General features: G+C 36.2%; 3 protein-coding genes across 5 annotated transcripts; 2 read left to right on the top strand and 1 right to left on the bottom strand.

The window, feature by feature from the left end:
- Positions 1 to 150: 150 nt before the first annotated feature.
- Positions 151 to 9178, bottom strand: mthfd2 (methylenetetrahydrofolate dehydrogenase (NADP+ dependent) 2, methenyltetrahydrofolate cyclohydrolase). The gene is made up of 8 exons (XM_058775566.1): positions 8949 to 9178; positions 7221 to 7405; positions 6046 to 6168; positions 5411 to 5563; positions 3979 to 4086; positions 3783 to 3875; positions 3531 to 3656; positions 151 to 1113 (listed from the first exon to the last, which is right to left on the bottom strand). Exons 1-8 carry the CDS (start codon positions 9026 to 9028, stop codon positions 965 to 967), a joined length of 1017 nt encoding a protein of 338 aa, XP_058631549.1. The 5' UTR covers positions 9029 to 9178; the 3' UTR covers positions 151 to 964.
- A 293-nt stretch (positions 9179 to 9471) lies between these two features.
- Positions 9472 to 13466, top strand: mob1a (MOB kinase activator 1A). The gene is made up of 6 exons (XM_058775573.1): positions 9472 to 9632; positions 10010 to 10176; positions 11162 to 11255; positions 11922 to 12055; positions 12145 to 12308; positions 12391 to 13466. Exons 1-6 carry the CDS (start codon positions 9619 to 9621, stop codon positions 12466 to 12468), a joined length of 651 nt encoding a protein of 216 aa, XP_058631556.1. The 5' UTR covers positions 9472 to 9618; the 3' UTR covers positions 12469 to 13466.
- Positions 13467 to 13487: 21 nt separating this feature from the next.
- On the top strand, positions 13488 to 18672 carry dguok (deoxyguanosine kinase). 3 transcript variants are annotated; one of them, XM_058775571.1, is made up of 7 exons: positions 13488 to 13618; positions 13788 to 13894; positions 14298 to 14494; positions 15390 to 15537; positions 15611 to 15726; positions 17944 to 18043; positions 18237 to 18672. In XM_058775571.1, exons 1-7 carry the CDS (start codon positions 13495 to 13497, stop codon positions 18261 to 18263), a joined length of 819 nt encoding a protein of 272 aa, XP_058631554.1. In that variant the 5' UTR covers positions 13488 to 13494; the 3' UTR covers positions 18264 to 18672. The 3 variants fall into 3 exon arrangements, with proteins under 3 accessions (XP_058631554.1, XP_058631553.1, XP_058631555.1); XM_058775570.1 differs by having other exon boundaries at positions 14295 to 14494; XM_058775572.1 differs by lacking the exons at positions 13488 to 13618; positions 13788 to 13894 and adding an exon at positions 13906 to 14012 and having other exon boundaries at positions 14295 to 14494.
- The last annotated feature ends 9 nt before the right edge of the window (positions 18673 to 18681 follow it).

Genomic DNA, 18681 nt, shown 5'->3' with positions numbered 1-18681 from the left:
TCGACGTAGCGCCATGCTCTACTGTTTGAACTAGAGGAATAATACCAATATCACACATATTCATAAAATAAATAAAAATGCAACCATACCAACTCCCAGATTTTAACAGAAACTTAATTTAGCGATTCAAATATAAACAGGCTCACAGGATTCAAATAATACATCAGTCTACATATGATACATTTATTGTAGTGCTTTAAAAGGCATTACATGTTAATATGCAAAACAATTGTGATTTCAATAAGACTTAGTATATCAATATACACACAGCTAAAAAAAAAGCACCAACCTAGCAAAGATTTTATCTGAATTCAGCCAAATTTCCTCTCATTATCTGAGAATTCTGCATTTCCTTGACTATGGCACCATCAGCATCGCTCTTTGCACTCTCAAAGTCCAGACAGGGGGAATAAATAAAATAAAGCGATTGGTCAAATCAGTCACAAATATTCCTTAGATGAATAAACTGCTGCAAAGGTTATTTGGTCTGTTATCTTGTATGCTGATTTGCAAGTATTGACCAGTACTGAACATGTGACTCATTCCACAGATCCACATCAGTGCTGCAGGAACCTGTAGAAACACTGACTTCCGTTATTTTAGATTGTTCACATTTCTTGTGTTTCTTTACGAATATGAAATTGAAATGAAATATGCTGCAAAATGTCTGGCAATCTCCTATTATACTTAAACATACAAAAAAGCAAAGCTGTAACAGTGAAAACAAAAGTGAAACGTGTTTAATGCTTGGCCATGTAACTGAAAAATATACACTAAGTGTATGTTTTGTTTAAGATCTGAATGAAAAGAGCACATTCATGTTCTTAAACCTTTAAATATATTTAACTAGACTATGGAAAGCAAAAATAGCCATTAAAAATTTTGATTTTCCACTAGAAGACCCTCAAAATGAAGTCGGAGGGAAGCACAACGTGGAATGTGGAGTGAGCTGAGAATGAGGATGTTATGAGGACGCTGCCATTCGAACACGTTGAGGGGGGGTTAAAATTAAATTTTTTGCTGCCTTGATTGTATTTTTCATTAGCATGGCTACGGTCATGGGTCCAACACCACCTGGAACTGGAGTAATGTAGCTGGCCTTCTTTCTAACACCTGTGGAGACATAAAACAAAACTAGATGAGTAAACTTTGATGTAGGCTTGAGAAAGCCTTGTCTAAAAGTTTGAAATAACTCTGAAAAGCTTGAAGTTTAAAAGTTTCTCTGAGAAGTCGGAAAAAGTCAATGAAACCAGAGGTGTCATGCCCATTCAAAGTGAGGGGGCACGTGCCCCCTCAGATTTCTGAGCCAAGTGAGCCAGCTGCTGAATTCAAATCTGTGTTCGCGCTTTGGCTGGCACTGAGCCAGAGACAGACGCGTTTTTACAGCGCTGCATTATAACCAATCACACACGATTCTGTTGAGCTTATGAATGCAAAGGCCAATCAGAGATGTTCAGATGAGTCGTCGCTGAAACGCGGTGTTTTGTTCACTTGCTCGCTGACTGAATTATCTGGCGAATTCTCTCATCAGAAACAACAAAGTGCAGATACGAATGCAAGTAAGATATTCATTTCTCAGTGATTTTATGGGAGTTTTTGAAAGTGCCTGAACTCTGGCTAGACTGAATGAAAATGTTCTTTGATAATGTAAATGTTTTTTGCCCTCTGTAAAATGAAAGTATTATAATTAGTAACTTACAATATTGTTATTAAATTCACATTAAATACAGTCAGTCGTATTAAAAATATTTTTAATTGCATGACACCCATATTTGGTCCCCAAGTAAAAAAAAAGTCAGGTTTTTATGTGTAGTTAATAGATTACACTATTAGTCTACTTTGCCCATCACCCATTATAGATCAAATAACAATCTATAATGGTGCAAAAGGCATTTACTTAGGCCTACACATATTTGAAAATTGAGCTATTTCCTGATTGGAAAGATTTCGAATGAAAAGGAAAAAAAATAAATAAATTAAAACATAAGCCTATATCATTAATATACAGTACTATCGTGGCTGCTGTGTGTCACATCGCTACCATTTTTCTAACATGATTAAGTACATCGTTAACATGTCGCTGACATCATTTAACACATTGTTTGCATGATTTAGCACGTAGCAATAATGTTTCTAGCCCGATTTAACATGCCGTTAGCAAAACCGAAACGGACTCCCAAGATGCGGTTCAGGCTAAACCAGGGGTATCAAACTCAATTCCTGGAGGGCCACAGCCTGCAGAGTTTAGCTCCAACCTAGGGATGTAAAGATTACCGGTTTGAAGATAAATCATGATAAAAATCATTATCATTAAAAACATATTCGATTACCGCGATTTGAGCAACTCACGATAAATAAATATACTGTCCAGCATAAAGCAGAGTTTTAAGTAACAGTCTCACATGCGCACATTTTGAGTGAAAATAGGGTGGAAAAGCTGGGACGTTTTAAAAGAGTGCTGAGGGAATTATACACATGAATATACGAATTAATTAATTATATGAATGAACCTCTGAAGGTTCTGATTGACTTCAGAAACGATTCGATGGCATTTTGTTTTCATCTTCGCTCCATGTAATACCTAAAGGAAGTGTTCTTAATCGCAATACTGCTTCGTCTGCGGAGTTTACACAAAACAGCTGTAATTCAGCTTATCCATCAGTGCCACCTGCTGTCAGTGAGTGGATTTACAGAGACTTATATTTACATTCAGCCTGTGTGCAGTTTCTGTCTGGCCAAAAACGGACCGAATTTGCCTGCCCTGCTGTAAATTTTGACCGGTTGAGGAAAAACAAGCTTATGTGGATTCTACACATTTAAACAATTCAGATAAGTTATCTAGAATTATTTATGGAGCAGATAAAATACATATTAATCACTTATCATTTTGACTTAACCCTTTTCTTTATTTAAAGGCTGAAATGTGAGGTTTACCTTTTTATGAAGCTTTATTTGAACATTTACATTAGATATTTGAACATGCTATTAAACTGTTGTCAGTCAAGTTGTCATTTAAAATCCGAACATCATTAGTAAAGTTATTGTTTTAGTGATTATGCAAACAAAAAGTCATTTTATTTGTTGTTTGTTGATTTTTAAATATATGTGAAGGGATTTGTGCGTCTGTACTTTTTGAACATCTCCAGCACATTTTAGCAATACCATGATAATACTGATAATTTTGGTCACTATAATCATAAGAAATTTTCATACCATTACATCCCTACTCCAACCCCAATTAAACACACCTGATCCAGCAAATCAAGTCCTTCAGGATCAATTGAAAACTACATGGGTATGTGTGTTGGAGCAGGGTTGGAACTAAACTCTGAAGGGCTGCAGCCCTCCAGGAACTGAGTTTAACACCCCTGGGATAAAAGCAGATATTCAATGTTTAGAAATCCCAAACTAGAATGTCTTAAGAATATATGGTGAAGTGCAAGCACAACAATTCTTCTAACCGAGAATCTCAGAAATGCTTTTATCCCATTATTACACCAATAACAGTACTAGTTGCGCTTCCTTCTTACCTTCGAAGTCCACATCACCAACAAGTCTGTTTTTCCCAGTCAAGGGGTCCAATATTCTGTTGATTCCAACATCTATAACTGCTGCACCCTCCTTTATCATATCAGCAGTGATGAGGTTGGGAATACCTGAAGGGAGTTAACAGTGTTTATGAATCTGGGTCTCTATGAGCAGTACCCAATGATATACATAACGGTAAACATGCATTAAATGGATATTAGAAGAGGGTTTAATTAGCAAATTTAAATTTGAACCTGCAGCAGCGACGATAATGTCTGCGATCTGCGTGTGCTGACGGAGCTGTTCTTTGGGAGTGTAACGGTGGGAGATGGTCACTGTGGCATCACCTAAAACAAAAAAGGCTTTATAATAATTGCCTTGCATGACCAAAGCTCATCAGAACTGCACACAAATGTTTCTGCTTTGTCTCTCCTCTCCTCACAGACTCACCTCCTGGCCTTTCATGTCTGCCGTCTGTGTGTAGCAGCATTGCAATGGGCATCCCAACGTTCTTGGAGCGACCAGCAACTACCACATTCTTACCCAGCGTCTGTATGCCTATGAGAAAAGACAGGTTCAGTCAACATAAACATTCACAGCCACGTTGAATAAAATACCATCTGACATCAGTACAAATACAACAAGTTGTTCTCCTTGTTCTATTTCAAGTTGCCATCACAATGCTAGGTTGTTGTGGGTGGTTGCGAAGGTGCTCTAAAATACTTACTTGAAACACCCCCTTGGATTTTCAATAATTTAACAACATATTTGCATATTCACGGTTCTCTGATGTTGGTAAATGACATGCAGGTAGATAACGGATAAAATATTTCATCTTTTCTCAGTAAATGTTTTATTTTGATTGTTTTAATTTTTTAAAATTTATTTATATATAGGGCTGCACATCTTGGCCAAAAAATGTGTTGCAATTATTTAGTCATATCCACCTTTTTCTTGCTGTAAAAATGGGCGCGGCCATTTGTAAATTCTATGGGTCTAGCTTCTGGTCTCATCCATGTCCAGCTATTTTTAGCTGTACAAAACAGTTTGTTTTGCTGCTTGATATTGAAAATTGGTGTCTTACCGTATTATTTTCATGTATTATATTAATTATGAACACACTGGTTTGTTTACTGCACGTTGTTATTCTTCTCTTTATTTACCTACCTTTACCTTCTCTTTATTTATTTAGCAGCAAACGAACCGGAAGTCTCACCAATAGGCTTACTTCCGCGTTGAAGAAAAAGGTGGATATAGAGATTTCAATAGCAATTTGACATTTCATCTCAAATGAAAACCCCTCATAGTTGCTGCATATAAAAAAATATTCAATAATTATAAAAATAACTATTTTACACTACAGGTTACCAATGTTGATGTCTTAAATTCTTCACGTTCAAACATTTCAAATCAAAGTTAATTTGGTCGAAAAAATTCTGTTAATTCCATAAAATGTTGGAAATGATGTACATTTGTAAATGAAGCAAATGCACATTACATTTCTGAAATGCATGTTAAACACTCAGAGCAGAGATGGAGTTTGTGAAAAGAATTTACTGTGAACTGAACAGCATCAAAACTGCACAAACACACAGCACAACGGACCATACTTCGCTAAACTGCAGCCTTTTATTTAATAACTGTGATTTATTTCCATTGCTTTTTCATCACAATCCATGTCTATGGGATTTGTTCACAGATTTTAATATCTGCATCTGATTGCTTACAAAAGGTAATATAGCACACCATTCCTCAACAATCCACACAGTTAGATGTATCATTTAACCCCAAATAAAAATACAACATCCAACAGCTCCCAAACTAACTGCTGGGGTTCAAATGATGCCTTTATGATCCATTGGTTCAGTAATGGGTTTCTCACCTGTGCGTTTGATAATCTCCCAAACCCCCCAAGGAGTGGCAGGCAGCATAGTTGACTGATCCAGACACATGCGACCAACATTGACCACATGGAAACCATCAACATCTTTCCCTGGGCACACAGCATTGCATATACGTCGCTCATCAATGTGATCTGTGTATGAGAGGAAACCGTTTAAAACAACTTGACAATCCCATATAATTGGAAATAATATTCAAGTCTAGTCTTTTATGTCCTCTTTGGAAACTCTAGATCAATCTGGAATAAACAGAACTAAACAAAACTAACTGGTCAAAAATAGTTTGAAATGACCATAAAGTCTCACATTAAGCCTTAAACCAGGGGTGTCAAACTCAGTTCCTGGAGGGCCACAGCACTGCAGAGTTTCGTTCCAACCCTGCTCCAACACACATACCCATCTATTTTTCAAATAAGCCTGAAGGACGTGATTAGCTGGATCAGGTGTGTTTAATTAGGGTTGGAGCTAAACCACAGGGCTGTGGCCCTCCAGGAACGGAGTTTGACACCCCTGCCTCAACCTAATGCAATTGTTTCTAAAACCCATGTAAAATGTCCAATAACCAACAACTATGAGGGACTACATCAGCACAGCTATAGCTCTTCTGTTAACCTACCAGGAAGTGGTAGCTGCACCAACAGACCATCTACTCTGTGGTCTGAGTTGAGTTTCTCAATAAGGTCAAATAGCTCCTCTTCACTGATACTAGAAGGTTTCAGGATGGTCTCGCTACTAATGCCTACAGAGAATAAGAGAGAGCAGTGATACAACAAGCAAATATGTGTATTAAATAAAAATGTATAAATATAATATATGCGATTATAAAAAAGCATTTATGCCAATAGGCCCCAAAGTGCCACTCTAGTTAGATTTGCTTGTTTGAGTTTGTGTAGAGCCAAAGTGTAAGGTCCTGTAAGGAGTCACATGTATACTCAAAATAGACTTACATACTGTATATACAGCCAACAGTGGAAAGCGACACCCATCGCTTACATACTACAGCAATACTGAAGACAAAAACAGACTCATGGCTGCTTTTCATTTTCATTGACTATACCTTCCAATTCACCCATCTCATAATTTAATTTAATTTACAAATCTCATTTCAAGCATTCAATCTTAAAGGGATAGTTCACCCAAAAATGAATATTCTGTCATCATTTTCTTTTTATCAAAGCACAAATGAAGACAAAACCTGAGAAGTTTCTGTCCCTCCACTGAAAGTCCACACAACCAAAAATTGGATGAGTCAGAAAAAAGATTGCAAACGTAATCCGTATTAATTGAGTGGTTTAATGAAGAGAGAATTGCTTTGAACAGATTTAATTTATGGTTTTATTCAAATATAAATATTGATCAGCACACATAGCGCACATCAAATATGGGTTTCAGAAGTTTGTTGATCTTTCATCTTTGAAGGGCCAAATATGGGTGGAATGGGATTTCAATGGAAAGACAAAGATCTCTCAGGTTTTATGAAAAATATCTTAATTTGTTTTTGAAGAAAGCCTTGAATTAGCAAGGAACAACTTGGAACAAAGGTCATTGGTTTATAAGGACATGAGGATGAATAAACAATGACAGAATTTTCATTTATGGATGAACCCTTTAATCCTTTATGTCAAAAGTTTATGAAAAATCAGACAAGCATGTTCAGAATTTTAACTGGTAGATACACCTCATTTTACTTCAGTGAGCTGTGAAGAAAGGCTCTTCTCTCTAAATACTATTTTACAACCGATTTTGTACGAACAGGAAATTACTCCCATCTGGCACTGGAACATATCTTACCCACTTCTGCTGCTGCTCGGGTTTTATTGAGAACGTACGAGTGACTGGCTGGATTGTCACCCACTAACACTACACTCAGGTGAGGCCGTCGATTTCCAGCAGCGACCCACTCCTCCACGTCATCACGCGCCTCGTTGCGGATCTGCCGTGCCAGTTTCCTGCCTGAGATTATCACAGCCTCTTGTCTGGAAAATAAAACATTGAGGATTGGAGTGCATAATTTCTCAGCAGATAACTACAAATCTGCTTCTGCCATGGCTAACTTTGACTCAAATAAGTATGGAAAAAATAGTTTTTCTGCAGAATTTATCCGTTCATACAGTGTCCTCCAACAATCCAGATACCTACAATTGATACTGGGAGTCATAGCTGCGGTCTAAAGATAAGCACTGTGCTGGTGTGATAGACTAGTCTAAATGAAGACATACGGACAATAACTGAAGACAACATGACACTTTGAAGAATGTCAGAGCATTCTATTTGTAAAGTGCTTTGGAGAAAAGTGTCTTCTAAATTATTAAACAAATGTAGGAGCCTTGTTTGTATGTCAACAAAAACATCAATTTTAAAGAGAATTCTCAATTCAGACTTACTAAGGCATAAAATAACAATCCATGCTAATTTAGTATGAACATTTTTACTATTCTCAGCATTCATTTACAAAAGCCTTGAGCGCCGTGAAAGTGTTCATGTGCCTCCCTGTGTACATTCATTGACTTGACAATTATCAGTAATTATTATTATTTGTGTTCATTTTTTGAATGAGGTATTACAACTGATCTGGATATTCTTGAAACATTAAACATTTTGTGTGATTCTTCTACATAGCATGTTTTATTAAGAAGAAAGTGCATTTGAAACAGTGCTGGTCACGCGAAGCTTATGGGTTCGAATCCCAGATAATGCATGAACTGATAAAATGCATACTCTGAATGCAATCCATGTCGATTTTGCATATATGTAAACAATAAATGAATGATCTCTAGCCTTAACAACAACTGCTGACTATGGAAGATTTAAAAAGCCACACACTGTTTTTCCTGTGGTCAAAGGTGAAGAAGTTGGTTAGTTCTAAGGTAAAAAAGACAACATTAATATATGCATACTGAATGATACATATTTTCTTTTTTAAACTTAGTTACACAGGGGGAAACCTTAAATCAATGGCTGCTTGTATGCGGCTTAATTGAAGACGTCTCAGTCAAGTCATGTGTAGAAAATTTAGTCAGCACAGTTAAATTAATCTCATAAAATCACTGACCACGCGGAGCATAAATGAAAGCGGGTATGTGCTGAATTTGAGCAATCATGCACAACGATTACTTAAAAGTATGAGGAAACTCAACACATGAGCACTGAAATTAGAAGAGGAGTCCCTCTGTCGAAACTTGACACCGGCAGCGTGCAAGCGGTTTATGACATTACATCAGCCGGGAGCTCCGGGAGCCGGCGAGCCGCTCGGGGGCGCACAGCGAACTGAACAATTAAACCGGCGTTTGTTACATAACTGAAACATCGAGAGAGAAGTCGTAGATGACATGCTTTTATAAGGAAACTAAGTGTAATATAGTGACATAATTACACCAGAGGTATTACTGATAAAGAGTTACGATTCCGCTGTACATGACAACCGGTTTAACGAGAGCGGATCAGACCGCAGTGACATTCGTAGCCCGCGCTTATTCTGTCACTAACGACAGTAACGTTAGACAGCTCTCGGACACTTACCGTGAAGATGACAAATGAAAACTACATGCCTGATGGTGAGAATGCCGGCATAGTTTCCGCAATGCCCGGAGTGTAGCCATTGGTGGTTGATATAAATAAGAATAAAATATAAAAAAAAGATTGAAAACAGCTAAATCGAAGCTATGCGACCCAAAACAGACCGGGTGGAAATAAGGCAGAAAGGTGTGCACACTGTAATTCAGTATCGGTTTATAACGAACGTTGTCCCGTGCGTGGCTTTAGCGTCACTATATGATCCGCGAGGACAAACTAACGTTACCGCCCCTTTACCGAAACGCGCATGCTCGGTGTAACTACAAGGTTTTAGCTGCCAGGGGCTTTTTGATGTATAGTTTCACTAATAATTGTTTAGTAAGTGTAGTTATAAGTACCGAACAATTATAACAATATTATTCGCTCCGTATAAATGAGGAAGTTTGCACGTAACCACCCTCTTTATTTCTGTGGTTACATGGCACTCGCAGGGAACCAATCGTAGACATTTCCTGAGTCGCTACTTTCTACGCCTACTTATAGCTTTCGTCTGTGAAACATCGAACTTCGAAGAGTACTTGTAAATGGTGTTTAGTGGCCTTTGAGAATTAACTTTATAGCAGTAGCAGTTCGCATTGCCTTCTAAAAGTTGTTTTGAAGAGGGAAAAAACCGGAGATGAGTTTCTTATTGTAAGTATTTTAGTCGCTGCAACAGTGTGTTAACCTTTTCTTTCTTGCCACAATCGTGTATTACTGATATATTACCAAGCAGCTGTATATTCCCAGAATAATTAGTAATATGGAAGCACGTCCGTCCAAAAAAATGAAATAAAGCGAATAACATCTGCTCGCGCAACGTTGAACTTTCAACATTTCCGGTTGACATGTCTGTTCCTGTGTTTAGCATGAAAACTTCAACTCAGCTAGTTTTGAATTTTACTTTAATTTTTTTTCTTTTAAATTCTTGCACTCGTGCTATGTGGATGTGTTGTTTGTAGTCCGTTTAATCTCTGCGTTTTTCTAGTAGACTTGATTGGTGTGACACAATATGTGACTTTGTGTTGTAGTGGAAGCCGTTCATCAAAGACTTTCAAGCCCAAGAAAAATATCCCAGAAGGCTCTCATCAGTATGAACTGCTGAAACATGCAGAGGCCACCTTAGGAAGCGGAAACCTTCGAGCTGCTGTGATGTTACCAGAGGGAGAGGACCTTAACGAATGGATTGCTGTCAATAGTGAGTTTTTTTTAATTAAACAATTCAAATTTACATTAACTAGCATATGGAAGCCTAAAATACATATAATTACATCCCCAGTCATATCTCTAAGTGCACATGTGTTTACTCATATGTTTCAAGTAGCAAAAATAAAAACATTAAAAAAGAACAATAACAAAATGCGTATAAAATGCAGGTTGAAATAGAACAACACAGGCTTTTTAAAATGACATCTAATTTATCTTAAGAAGAAAGAGATTTGCTTCTTAAGATACATAAAACAAAATTGTGCGTTAAGGCGGATTTATACCACTTAAATTTATGTGTATGATACGTACCCATAATAATGATTGTTGACCATCTTTGACATTCTTGAGAGACCATCCACATAAACCAAAATATAAATAAATCAAACGAAGGATTACCAGTCTCAGTGCTTAACCAGATATAAAGAACCTGCCAGAACTGCAGTGTGACTGAACCAAAAAAGAAATAAACTCTTGATAGTTTCGGGCTCTTTTAAACAGAATCCACAAAGATTTATTTCAAAATGAAACCTTTTTCCATAAAATTTCAGCTGCTAGATAAACATTATTGATTTGAAACTATGTCCTTAATTTTTGGTAAAATTGGTCATTTAAAATGCCAATATTTATTTAATAGTGGAAGTGAAAGTGAAGTGAGGTGTGGCCAAGTGTAGTGACCCATACTTGGAATTTGCGCACTGCATTTAACCCATTCAGGTGTATACACACAGTAGTGAACACGCACCTGCAGCAGTGTATCAATGATAACAATGTATCGGCATCAAAAACGTTTGATGGTACATTTAAATCAGAAAATGACAATACCAATTACATTGTTTTACTTTTTATCACCAATGAACATGTCGCCAATCTTCAACTCGGATACCTTTAAATTGTGTCAACAGTGAGTTTGTGTGAGTAAGTATTTTTGAGAAGACAAACGACTACATCAATTAATTCATATGCCTTTATTTCAGCTGTGGACTTTTTCAACCAGATCAACATGCTCTATGGCACAATCACTGAATTTTGCACAGAAACCAGCTGTTCTGTTATGTCTGCGGGGCCCAGGTAAAATAAAATAGCTTCTTTTCAATGCTTTAGAATTTTCACTTAACCTTTGTGCTGTGCTGAAAATCCTTCACCTGTTTGGTGTTTCCAGTTAAAGATGACCAGCTTTTAAAAGATTTCTTGTAAATGTCTCATTATGCTATATTATCACAGAATGTTGGATTCAGTCTCAACTTGTTTTTCTTTCAAATAGCACAGGATTTGTATCTCTTTTTGGAACTGATTGATCGTCCGCCTTATTGATATAAGTTTATGCAAGTTTTTGAGTGAACATTGCCAAAATAATCCACAAATAATGCTTTATCATTCAAAAACTGAGGTGCACAAGCTCAGATCAATGAGGCAGCCAATCAATCAGTTCCAAAAAGAAATACAAAACCTGTGCTAATTGAAAGAAAACAAGTTGATGAACACCAAAAGTGTTACAAGGCAGGAAAAAAATTGAGATGTTGTTACAATGTCAAAGTCAGCAAGTTTTAGTCCAGCGTGATAATATTCACTAGCATTTTCAGGAACAAGTAAATCCTCTACGGATCAGAATGACCAGAATACAACATGAGGTTTAAACAAAATATGACATTTAGAAATTGAATAGGTTGAAAAATATGCTGTTATTATAAAAATAGTGTTGTTTTTGTCCAAAATTGAATTGCTTTTTCCTTAAAGGTATGAATATCACTGGGCAGACGGCACCAACATCAAAAAACCCATCAAGTGTTCTGCTCCCAAGTACATTGACTACTTGATGACCTGGGTTCAGGATCAGCTGGATGATGAAACTCTCTTCCCGTCTAAGATCGGTTTGTTTGATTCATTTGTTATTAATCGTTATACAGTGTAAGCTTGTCATACAGGCTCTCTCATTTCTTGAACTTTTTACTCCCTCCAGGCGTTCCTTTCCCAAAGAACTTCATGTCAGTGGCAAAGACTATACTGAAGCGTCTGTTCAGGGTTTATGCTCATATTTACCATCAGCATTTTGACTCGGTCATGCAGCTTCAGGAGGAAGCTCATCTTAACACCTCCTTCAAGCATTTTATCTTCTTTGTACAGGTCAGTGCATTAACACACATGTGTAGGTCATGAACTGATTACAATTTATACAATTTTTATTTTTATTTTTTTTATTTTTTAGGAGTTCAATCTCATTGATCGCAGAGAGCTGGCACCCCTGCAGGACCTTATTGAGAAACTAGGCAGCAAGGATAGATAGACGCTGGTATGAATACCGTATTGGTCAGCCTTAATGCATTTTCCAGAAAGCCTTTATTTGTCCTGTCTACTTTTTGGAGTCTGAATTTGCTTTGTGCACACTGATCGTCTTCGTTGTATCTCAGCTGTGCTTCCTGAAGCTCATAGAAGAAGTCATCCTGAAAAACTCTTGATTTATGTGTGGATTTTCTCTTTGTGTTTGTTCTGTTGTCAGTATTACACTGTAGCTTTTTTTTTTTTAAATGTATTTGTGATGTGGATATAAAACAAATATCACAGTTTAGTTTTGATGGAAGTAAAAATAAAACCAGCATTTGTAGTCAGTACTTTTATATAATGTGTGAGGGGAAAAAAAAAAAGATTAAGATGTATTGGAGGAAGGGATCAATATTACATTTTATTTTATACAAGTTTGAAAACAAATTATTTTTGATGTTTTCATTTTTATGTGATTGCATATTCAACAGTGAAGATTATTACAAGACTTTTAACAAAAATTTTGTTTGTAGGCGAATCTCGAGATTTTATATTCAGACTTTTAAGCAGTATTTCATGCATATTGGAAGCGTCAGGTTAATTTTATTTTTCCTTTTTTATTTTATTTCTACTCACAATAATGACTCTCTACCATGTTCATAATCAGATTTTCTAAAGCATTTCGTCCTGTTAATGTTTAGGTTATAGCCAGTGAATGTTAGTAAAAATTATCATTTGCCAAATGTCATTTTTAAACAACAAAATGGTTATTTTGTTTTTTCATGAATTACACTGTATTTTGCATTATTTGTATTAGACATCTTTTAAAAGATGCACTATAAGATGTATTGCAGTAAAATAATTTTATTTTTATTTTTTTAACGATATTGTGAGGTTGATATTTTTTACAAAATGGAAAAACCCCAACTTTTATTTTGAAACTGAAACTTTCCTCACCCGGAAGCACGTTTCTGCTGAGATGCTTGATGCAAATAAAATGGTCAAAAAGGTCTTATACATATATGAATGATGTAAATATTATTTTTGTGTGATGTCAGGGATTAGTATGAGAACGATAAAACGCCTTTTCTCGAGCTCTGTTTTTTACCGTTTTGCCAGCAGCCACATGAGTAGAAGCAATGAAATAAAGAGAGTCTCGATCGAAGGAAACATTGGTATGTTTTGCTTATTATAGTTTTTTTTTTTTTTCTCCTTCTTTTGCACATGATTCATGTTTACAATGGTTATATGAGTGTAATGAAATTTGAAAAATAATAAAGTCACAGTTATCCAATATCCAAGTTTAGTTGGTAATATAAGTGTGTGTCTTCTGAACATCCAAAGCGGTCGGGAAGTCAACATTCGCCAAGCTGCTGCAGAATGCAGGACAGGACTGGGAAGTGATAGCAGAGCCCGTCAGCAAATGGCGAAATGTGGACCAAACGACTCCGGTCAGTGTCACTACACTACTCCTAGACGACAAATCAACACTGAGACAGTGGAGTGAAGTGATATTTCACCCTCATAAATGAAGATCATATAGTGGCCGTGTATGCCAAGCTCCAAAAAGTACATAAAATAGTTAAATAGAGCCTGTATGATTTCACATAAGTCAATTTGATTGTTTTTGTTGTTAATTGTAACCAACTGGTTTATTTTTCAGCTATTAATTACAGGTGTACTTCATGATTTCAGTAACGTACAAAAAGCATCCATATAGTTCAAGTGTGCTGTTTTTAAATGCCACTTGTTTTAATGTTCTTTCTGCTCAATATGCAGTGAAATACGTCCAAATGCCTTTTGGAAGCTTGACTCACACAGTATGTTATGTGTTTTTTCTCTTCTGTGTAGCAGACAGTGGATGGTGCTCAGCCATCATCCAGTAACCTGTTAGAGATGATGTATCATGATCCAAAGCGCTGGTCCTACACTTTCCAGACGTTCTCCTGCATGAGTCGCATGCGCACACATCTGCAGCCCCTTGCTGCCAGATTAATGCAGTCCACAGGTACGCCGGTACAGGTGTACGAGCGCTCTGTCTACAGCGACAGGTGATGGATTCAAATTTTCATTGAGGCGTATAATTCATAGTTGTTTATATTGATCAGTAACTTTTTTTTTTTATTGATAATTTGCAAAAAACTTCAGTACTTCTTTTGATGATCTTTTTTCTTTGAATCAGATGAAACTTTGTTCCTGATTTTACATGGAAAAAAAGGTTTACCTTTGTGAAAAGTACACTTTAGCATACTTTAGCAATTAGTTGAGTGCTTAAAGGTTTTTTGACCCACTTAAAGTACTACTGAATGTACTGACAAGCAGTTGTTGTAAACTCAAATATATTTTGATGTTATTTCTAATGAGAATTGTTTAAATATATTTGTAATTACAAATTTTTAATGATTAAATTTCAATTCAGTACTTATAAAATATATTAACTTTAAAGGGATAGCTCACCCAAAAAAGAAAGTTTTGGCATTATTTACTCTCCCTCCACTTTTTCCAAACCTTTACGAGTTTCTTTCTTCTGTTGAACAAAAAATAATATATATATATAGAAGGAAATTGGTAACCAACCAGTTGACGGCAGCCATTGACTTGCGTAGTATTTTTTTTTTTTTCCATGCTATGGACGTCAATGGCTACCGTCAACTGTTTAGTAAATGACGAAAGAATTTTCATTTTTGAGTGAACCCTTTAAATTTAATATCAAACAACTCACTACATTTTATAATTGTAATCAAGTACTTTACCCCCCGGTTTCACAGACAAGGCTACAATACTAGCTACAATAAAGCTCTTAAAGCTACAATACTTTAAGATTTGAAGTAAACTGCAAATGCAAAACAATTAAGCACAATTCTTTTAGACAAGGGAATTATGATTCAATATGTTCATTTTCTTGGTTATATTTCCATTCTGAGTTTGTATATCCTCCTCTCTCAGGTACATCTTTGCTTTAAATATGTTTGAGCTTGGCTGTATAAACTCAACAGAGTGGGCTGTGTATCAGGATTGGCACTCCTTTCTTGTTGAGCAGTTTGGTCATCGAATTCAACTGGAGGGCATCATATATCTCCGAGCATCTCCACAGGTGTGCATCGTTTTCATTAATCGACTTGAATAATTAAATATAAGTTGATGCGTTTTAATGTTATGTTCTGCAGACCTGCATGGAGAGGTTAGGCAGACGAGGTCGAATGGAGGAACAGGGAATTCAGCTTGACTACCTTGAGAAACTCCACACAAAACATGAAGACTGGCTCATCAACAAGAGTACAAAGTGAGTGCTCTTACTTGTTAGTTGTATCACCATGCGCTAGCTCACTGATGGATCCTCTGCAGTGAATGGGTGCCATCAGAATGAGAGTCCAAGTAACAGCTGATGATAATATCACAATAATCCACAAATAATCCACACCACTCCAGTCCATTAGATAACATGAAATGAAAAGCTGCATGTTTGTAAGAGATAAATTCATCAAGATGTCTTTAAAAATTTTGCTTTTGGCCAAAATATGAGTCTATAATTAATAATAATGCTTCCTCCAGTAAAAAAATATATATTTTTAGAACTGTTTCAGACTGTTTAAAACAAATATTATTTGTCTTATGTGTATTCAATCAGTACCACTGCTGATACATGATTTTATTCAATTTGGATGAATCACGAAATCATGTTTTTGTTTTTTTGTTTTTTCATATATACACGTGTCAATAAACTACAGCGATATTCAGTATTTATGTTTATCCTTTAATAAATCACAACTGGATGAATAATACAAAGTACACCTTTGCATATTTCTTATGCTGATTTAGACCCTACAGTGGTGGCCAAAATGAATACAGTGCTAGTATTTTCACCAGCTAAAAAATGGTTTTAAGTCCGTTATTTCTATCTTTTGCTGTAGTGTGTCAGTAGGAAATATCAGTTTCCATTTCCATTTTTCCTGTAATTGTAATAATCCAGTGAGATTTTTGTCTGACAACAGCCAGTGCTCCACACAGAGATCTGATCTCATCATCATCCAGTCTGTCTGGAATCGCATGAAGAACCAGAACAAACTGAGACAGACTAAATCCAGAAGAACTGTGGCAATGTCTCCAAGATGTCTCAAGAAACCTACCTGCAAAGCTACCTGAAAAACTATGCTTAAGTGCACCTAGGGCAAAAGCTGCTTTAAACGCAAAGGACGGACACCAAATGTTGATTTAATTGAGTTAATAGAAGTTAAAGCTGCAGTCTGTAACTTTTTTTTGGTTAAAAATGATCCGAAATCAATATTTGAGCAAATACATAACCAGACCGTGTTGAAAACTATTGCCTTACTTTAGCCCGATTCACAACGGTTATCTTATAATAATGTTTTCTAACTTGAGTGGTACGGGTAGGTTTTCGCGGGAAATTCGAGCATGGCACTGCGTCATTACGTCTGTAAACATCACGATTGAGTTCCGGCTAGTAGGCTATCGCATGTGAGGATCCTGCAGGTGGCGGATCGTTTGTAGCCTTTTCTCACAGCAGCTGGAATAATTAAATGTATCATTTTGATGGTGGATTGTAATCCAGAAAGAATTATTTGTTCATGAAACACATGTGAATGAAATTAAATTATATTCCAGTTTTAAATGTGCTTCTGATTACAGATAGCCTGAGTTTACACAAGATTTGTATTTTAAAGAAAACCAGTTTGAACGGAACATAATTAGCTTTTTGGGTTAAAAGAATTTCTTAATATGAAATTCGAATTGTATGACTGTACAGAAATTGAAATCTACACGCTAATACACACTATACTCTTAGTCACGCAATGCTGGTGTTGTTAACATTAATAATTTGAGAATAAAGTATAACAATAATAATAATACTTTTCAAAACATTAGATTCATCTGCGCTGGAGCACAACCCACGCAAGGAAGATAATTCCACACACAGCTGCAATTCCAGGTTTTCAAACAGAGATGGCAACAAAGAGGCAAAACTTAGATTGCAGCTTCAATTAATAATGAAAATCTATGATATGACACTATTTTTGACAGCAACCTCATTTTACAGCATTTTTACACAAGTGCCTAAAACTTTGAACAGTACTGTAGCTTTGCAGGAAGGTTTCTTGAAGCATCTTGGAGACGTTGCCACAGTTCTTCTGGATTTATTCCGTCTCAGTTTGTTCTGTTTCTTCATGTCATTCCAGACAGACTGGATGATGATCAGATCAGACCTCTGTGTGGAGCACTGGCTGTTGTCAGACTCCTTGTGCAAACAAATATCTCACTGGATTATTACATTTAATGGCAAAATGAATGTTTGGAAATGTAAACTGATATTTCCTACTCGCACACCACAGCAAAAGATAGAAATAACTGACTTAAAACTATTCTTTAGCTGGTGAAAATACTAGTGTTCTAATCATTTTGGCCACCACTGTATTTTGCATATAAACCAGTGATGATGACTGCAGCCTGTAATTGATTTGTGCTCTTCTCTTCCCCATCATAGGGTTCATTTTGAGCACCTGGTGAAGCTGCCAGTGTTGGTTCTGGATGCTGAAGTAGAGTTTGAGAAAGACACTAAGGTTCAAGACGATCTCTTAACAAAGGTATGCCTTCCTCAGAACATCTCTTACGGGTTTTTAGCAGGTTTTTTCTGTGCATTACCTAAACCGTGTGTTTGCATTCGCTTTGCATAAAAGTGTTTGCTAGATGAATAAATGTACAAGCATTCTTTCTATTTCTATGCATGTTGACACCACATAAACAACATATTGAGTATATGTTTCCACCCTGATCCAGGTGACAGATTTTTTCAGAGTATTATAAATGACATCATGGGACTGAAGCACAAGGACCATTTCTTGACGACAGTAAACATCCACTAAGTATCTTGGAATGTTTGACCAAGTGGCAGATAAAAATGTTCTTTGCAGCAGAAGACCGTCATCTCTAATGCAGTTTTCTGTACATTCACAGTGGAGATGAAGTTGGTCTGTGGTTGGCAGTAGAGCACAGAAAACCCACCACGACCAAAAACTAGTTATATAAACAAGAAGTCATTTTGTTAGTCAATGCAGTGAAGAGTATGTGAAGATGTTTTGCAATACTGGGTAATAAAAACTGTACTGTGATGTGTATATGTGTGTATATGTATATATTTATATTTATATATATGTGTGTGTATATATATATATATATATATATATATATATATATATATATACACATATACACTATATATATG

This window comes from Onychostoma macrolepis, chromosome 05 (genome assembly GCF_012432095.1).
Source record: "Onychostoma macrolepis isolate SWU-2019 chromosome 05, ASM1243209v1, whole genome shotgun sequence".
NCBI classification, from domain to species: domain Eukaryota; kingdom Metazoa; phylum Chordata; class Actinopteri; order Cypriniformes; family Cyprinidae; genus Onychostoma; species Onychostoma macrolepis.
This window is presented reverse-complemented; position numbering and strand designations above follow the sequence as displayed.

Coding starts and splice junctions, on each gene's coding strand:
- mthfd2 (XM_058775566.1), bottom strand. CDS start 9,028: ATGGCTACACTCCGGGCATTGCGGAAACTATGCCGGCATTCTCACCAT. Junction 4,087..5,410: donor GGAGATTATCAAACGCACAG/GTGAGAAACCCA, acceptor CTTTTCTCATAG/GCATACAGACGCTGGGTAAG. Junction 3,657..3,782: donor CATTATCGTCGCTGCTGCAG/GTTCAAATTTAA, acceptor AACTCCCTTCAG/GTATTCCCAACCTCATCACT.
- dguok (XM_058775570.1), top strand. CDS start 13,495: ATGTCAGGGATTAGTATGAGAACGATAAAACGCCTTTTCTCGAGCTCT. Junction 15,538..15,610: donor ATCTCCGAGCATCTCCACAG/GTGTGCATCGTT, acceptor TATGTTCTGCAG/ACCTGCATGGAGAGGTTAGG. Junction 18,044..18,236: donor AAGACGATCTCTTAACAAAG/GTATGCCTTCCT, acceptor ACCCTGATCCAG/GTGACAGATTTTTTCAGAGT.
- mob1a (XM_058775573.1), top strand. Junction 11,256..11,921: donor GTTATGTCTGCGGGGCCCAG/GTAAAATAAAAT, acceptor TTTTCCTTAAAG/GTATGAATATCACTGGGCAG. Junction 12,056..12,144: donor TCTCTTCCCGTCTAAGATCG/GTTTGTTTGATT, acceptor TACTCCCTCCAG/GCGTTCCTTTCCCAAAGAAC.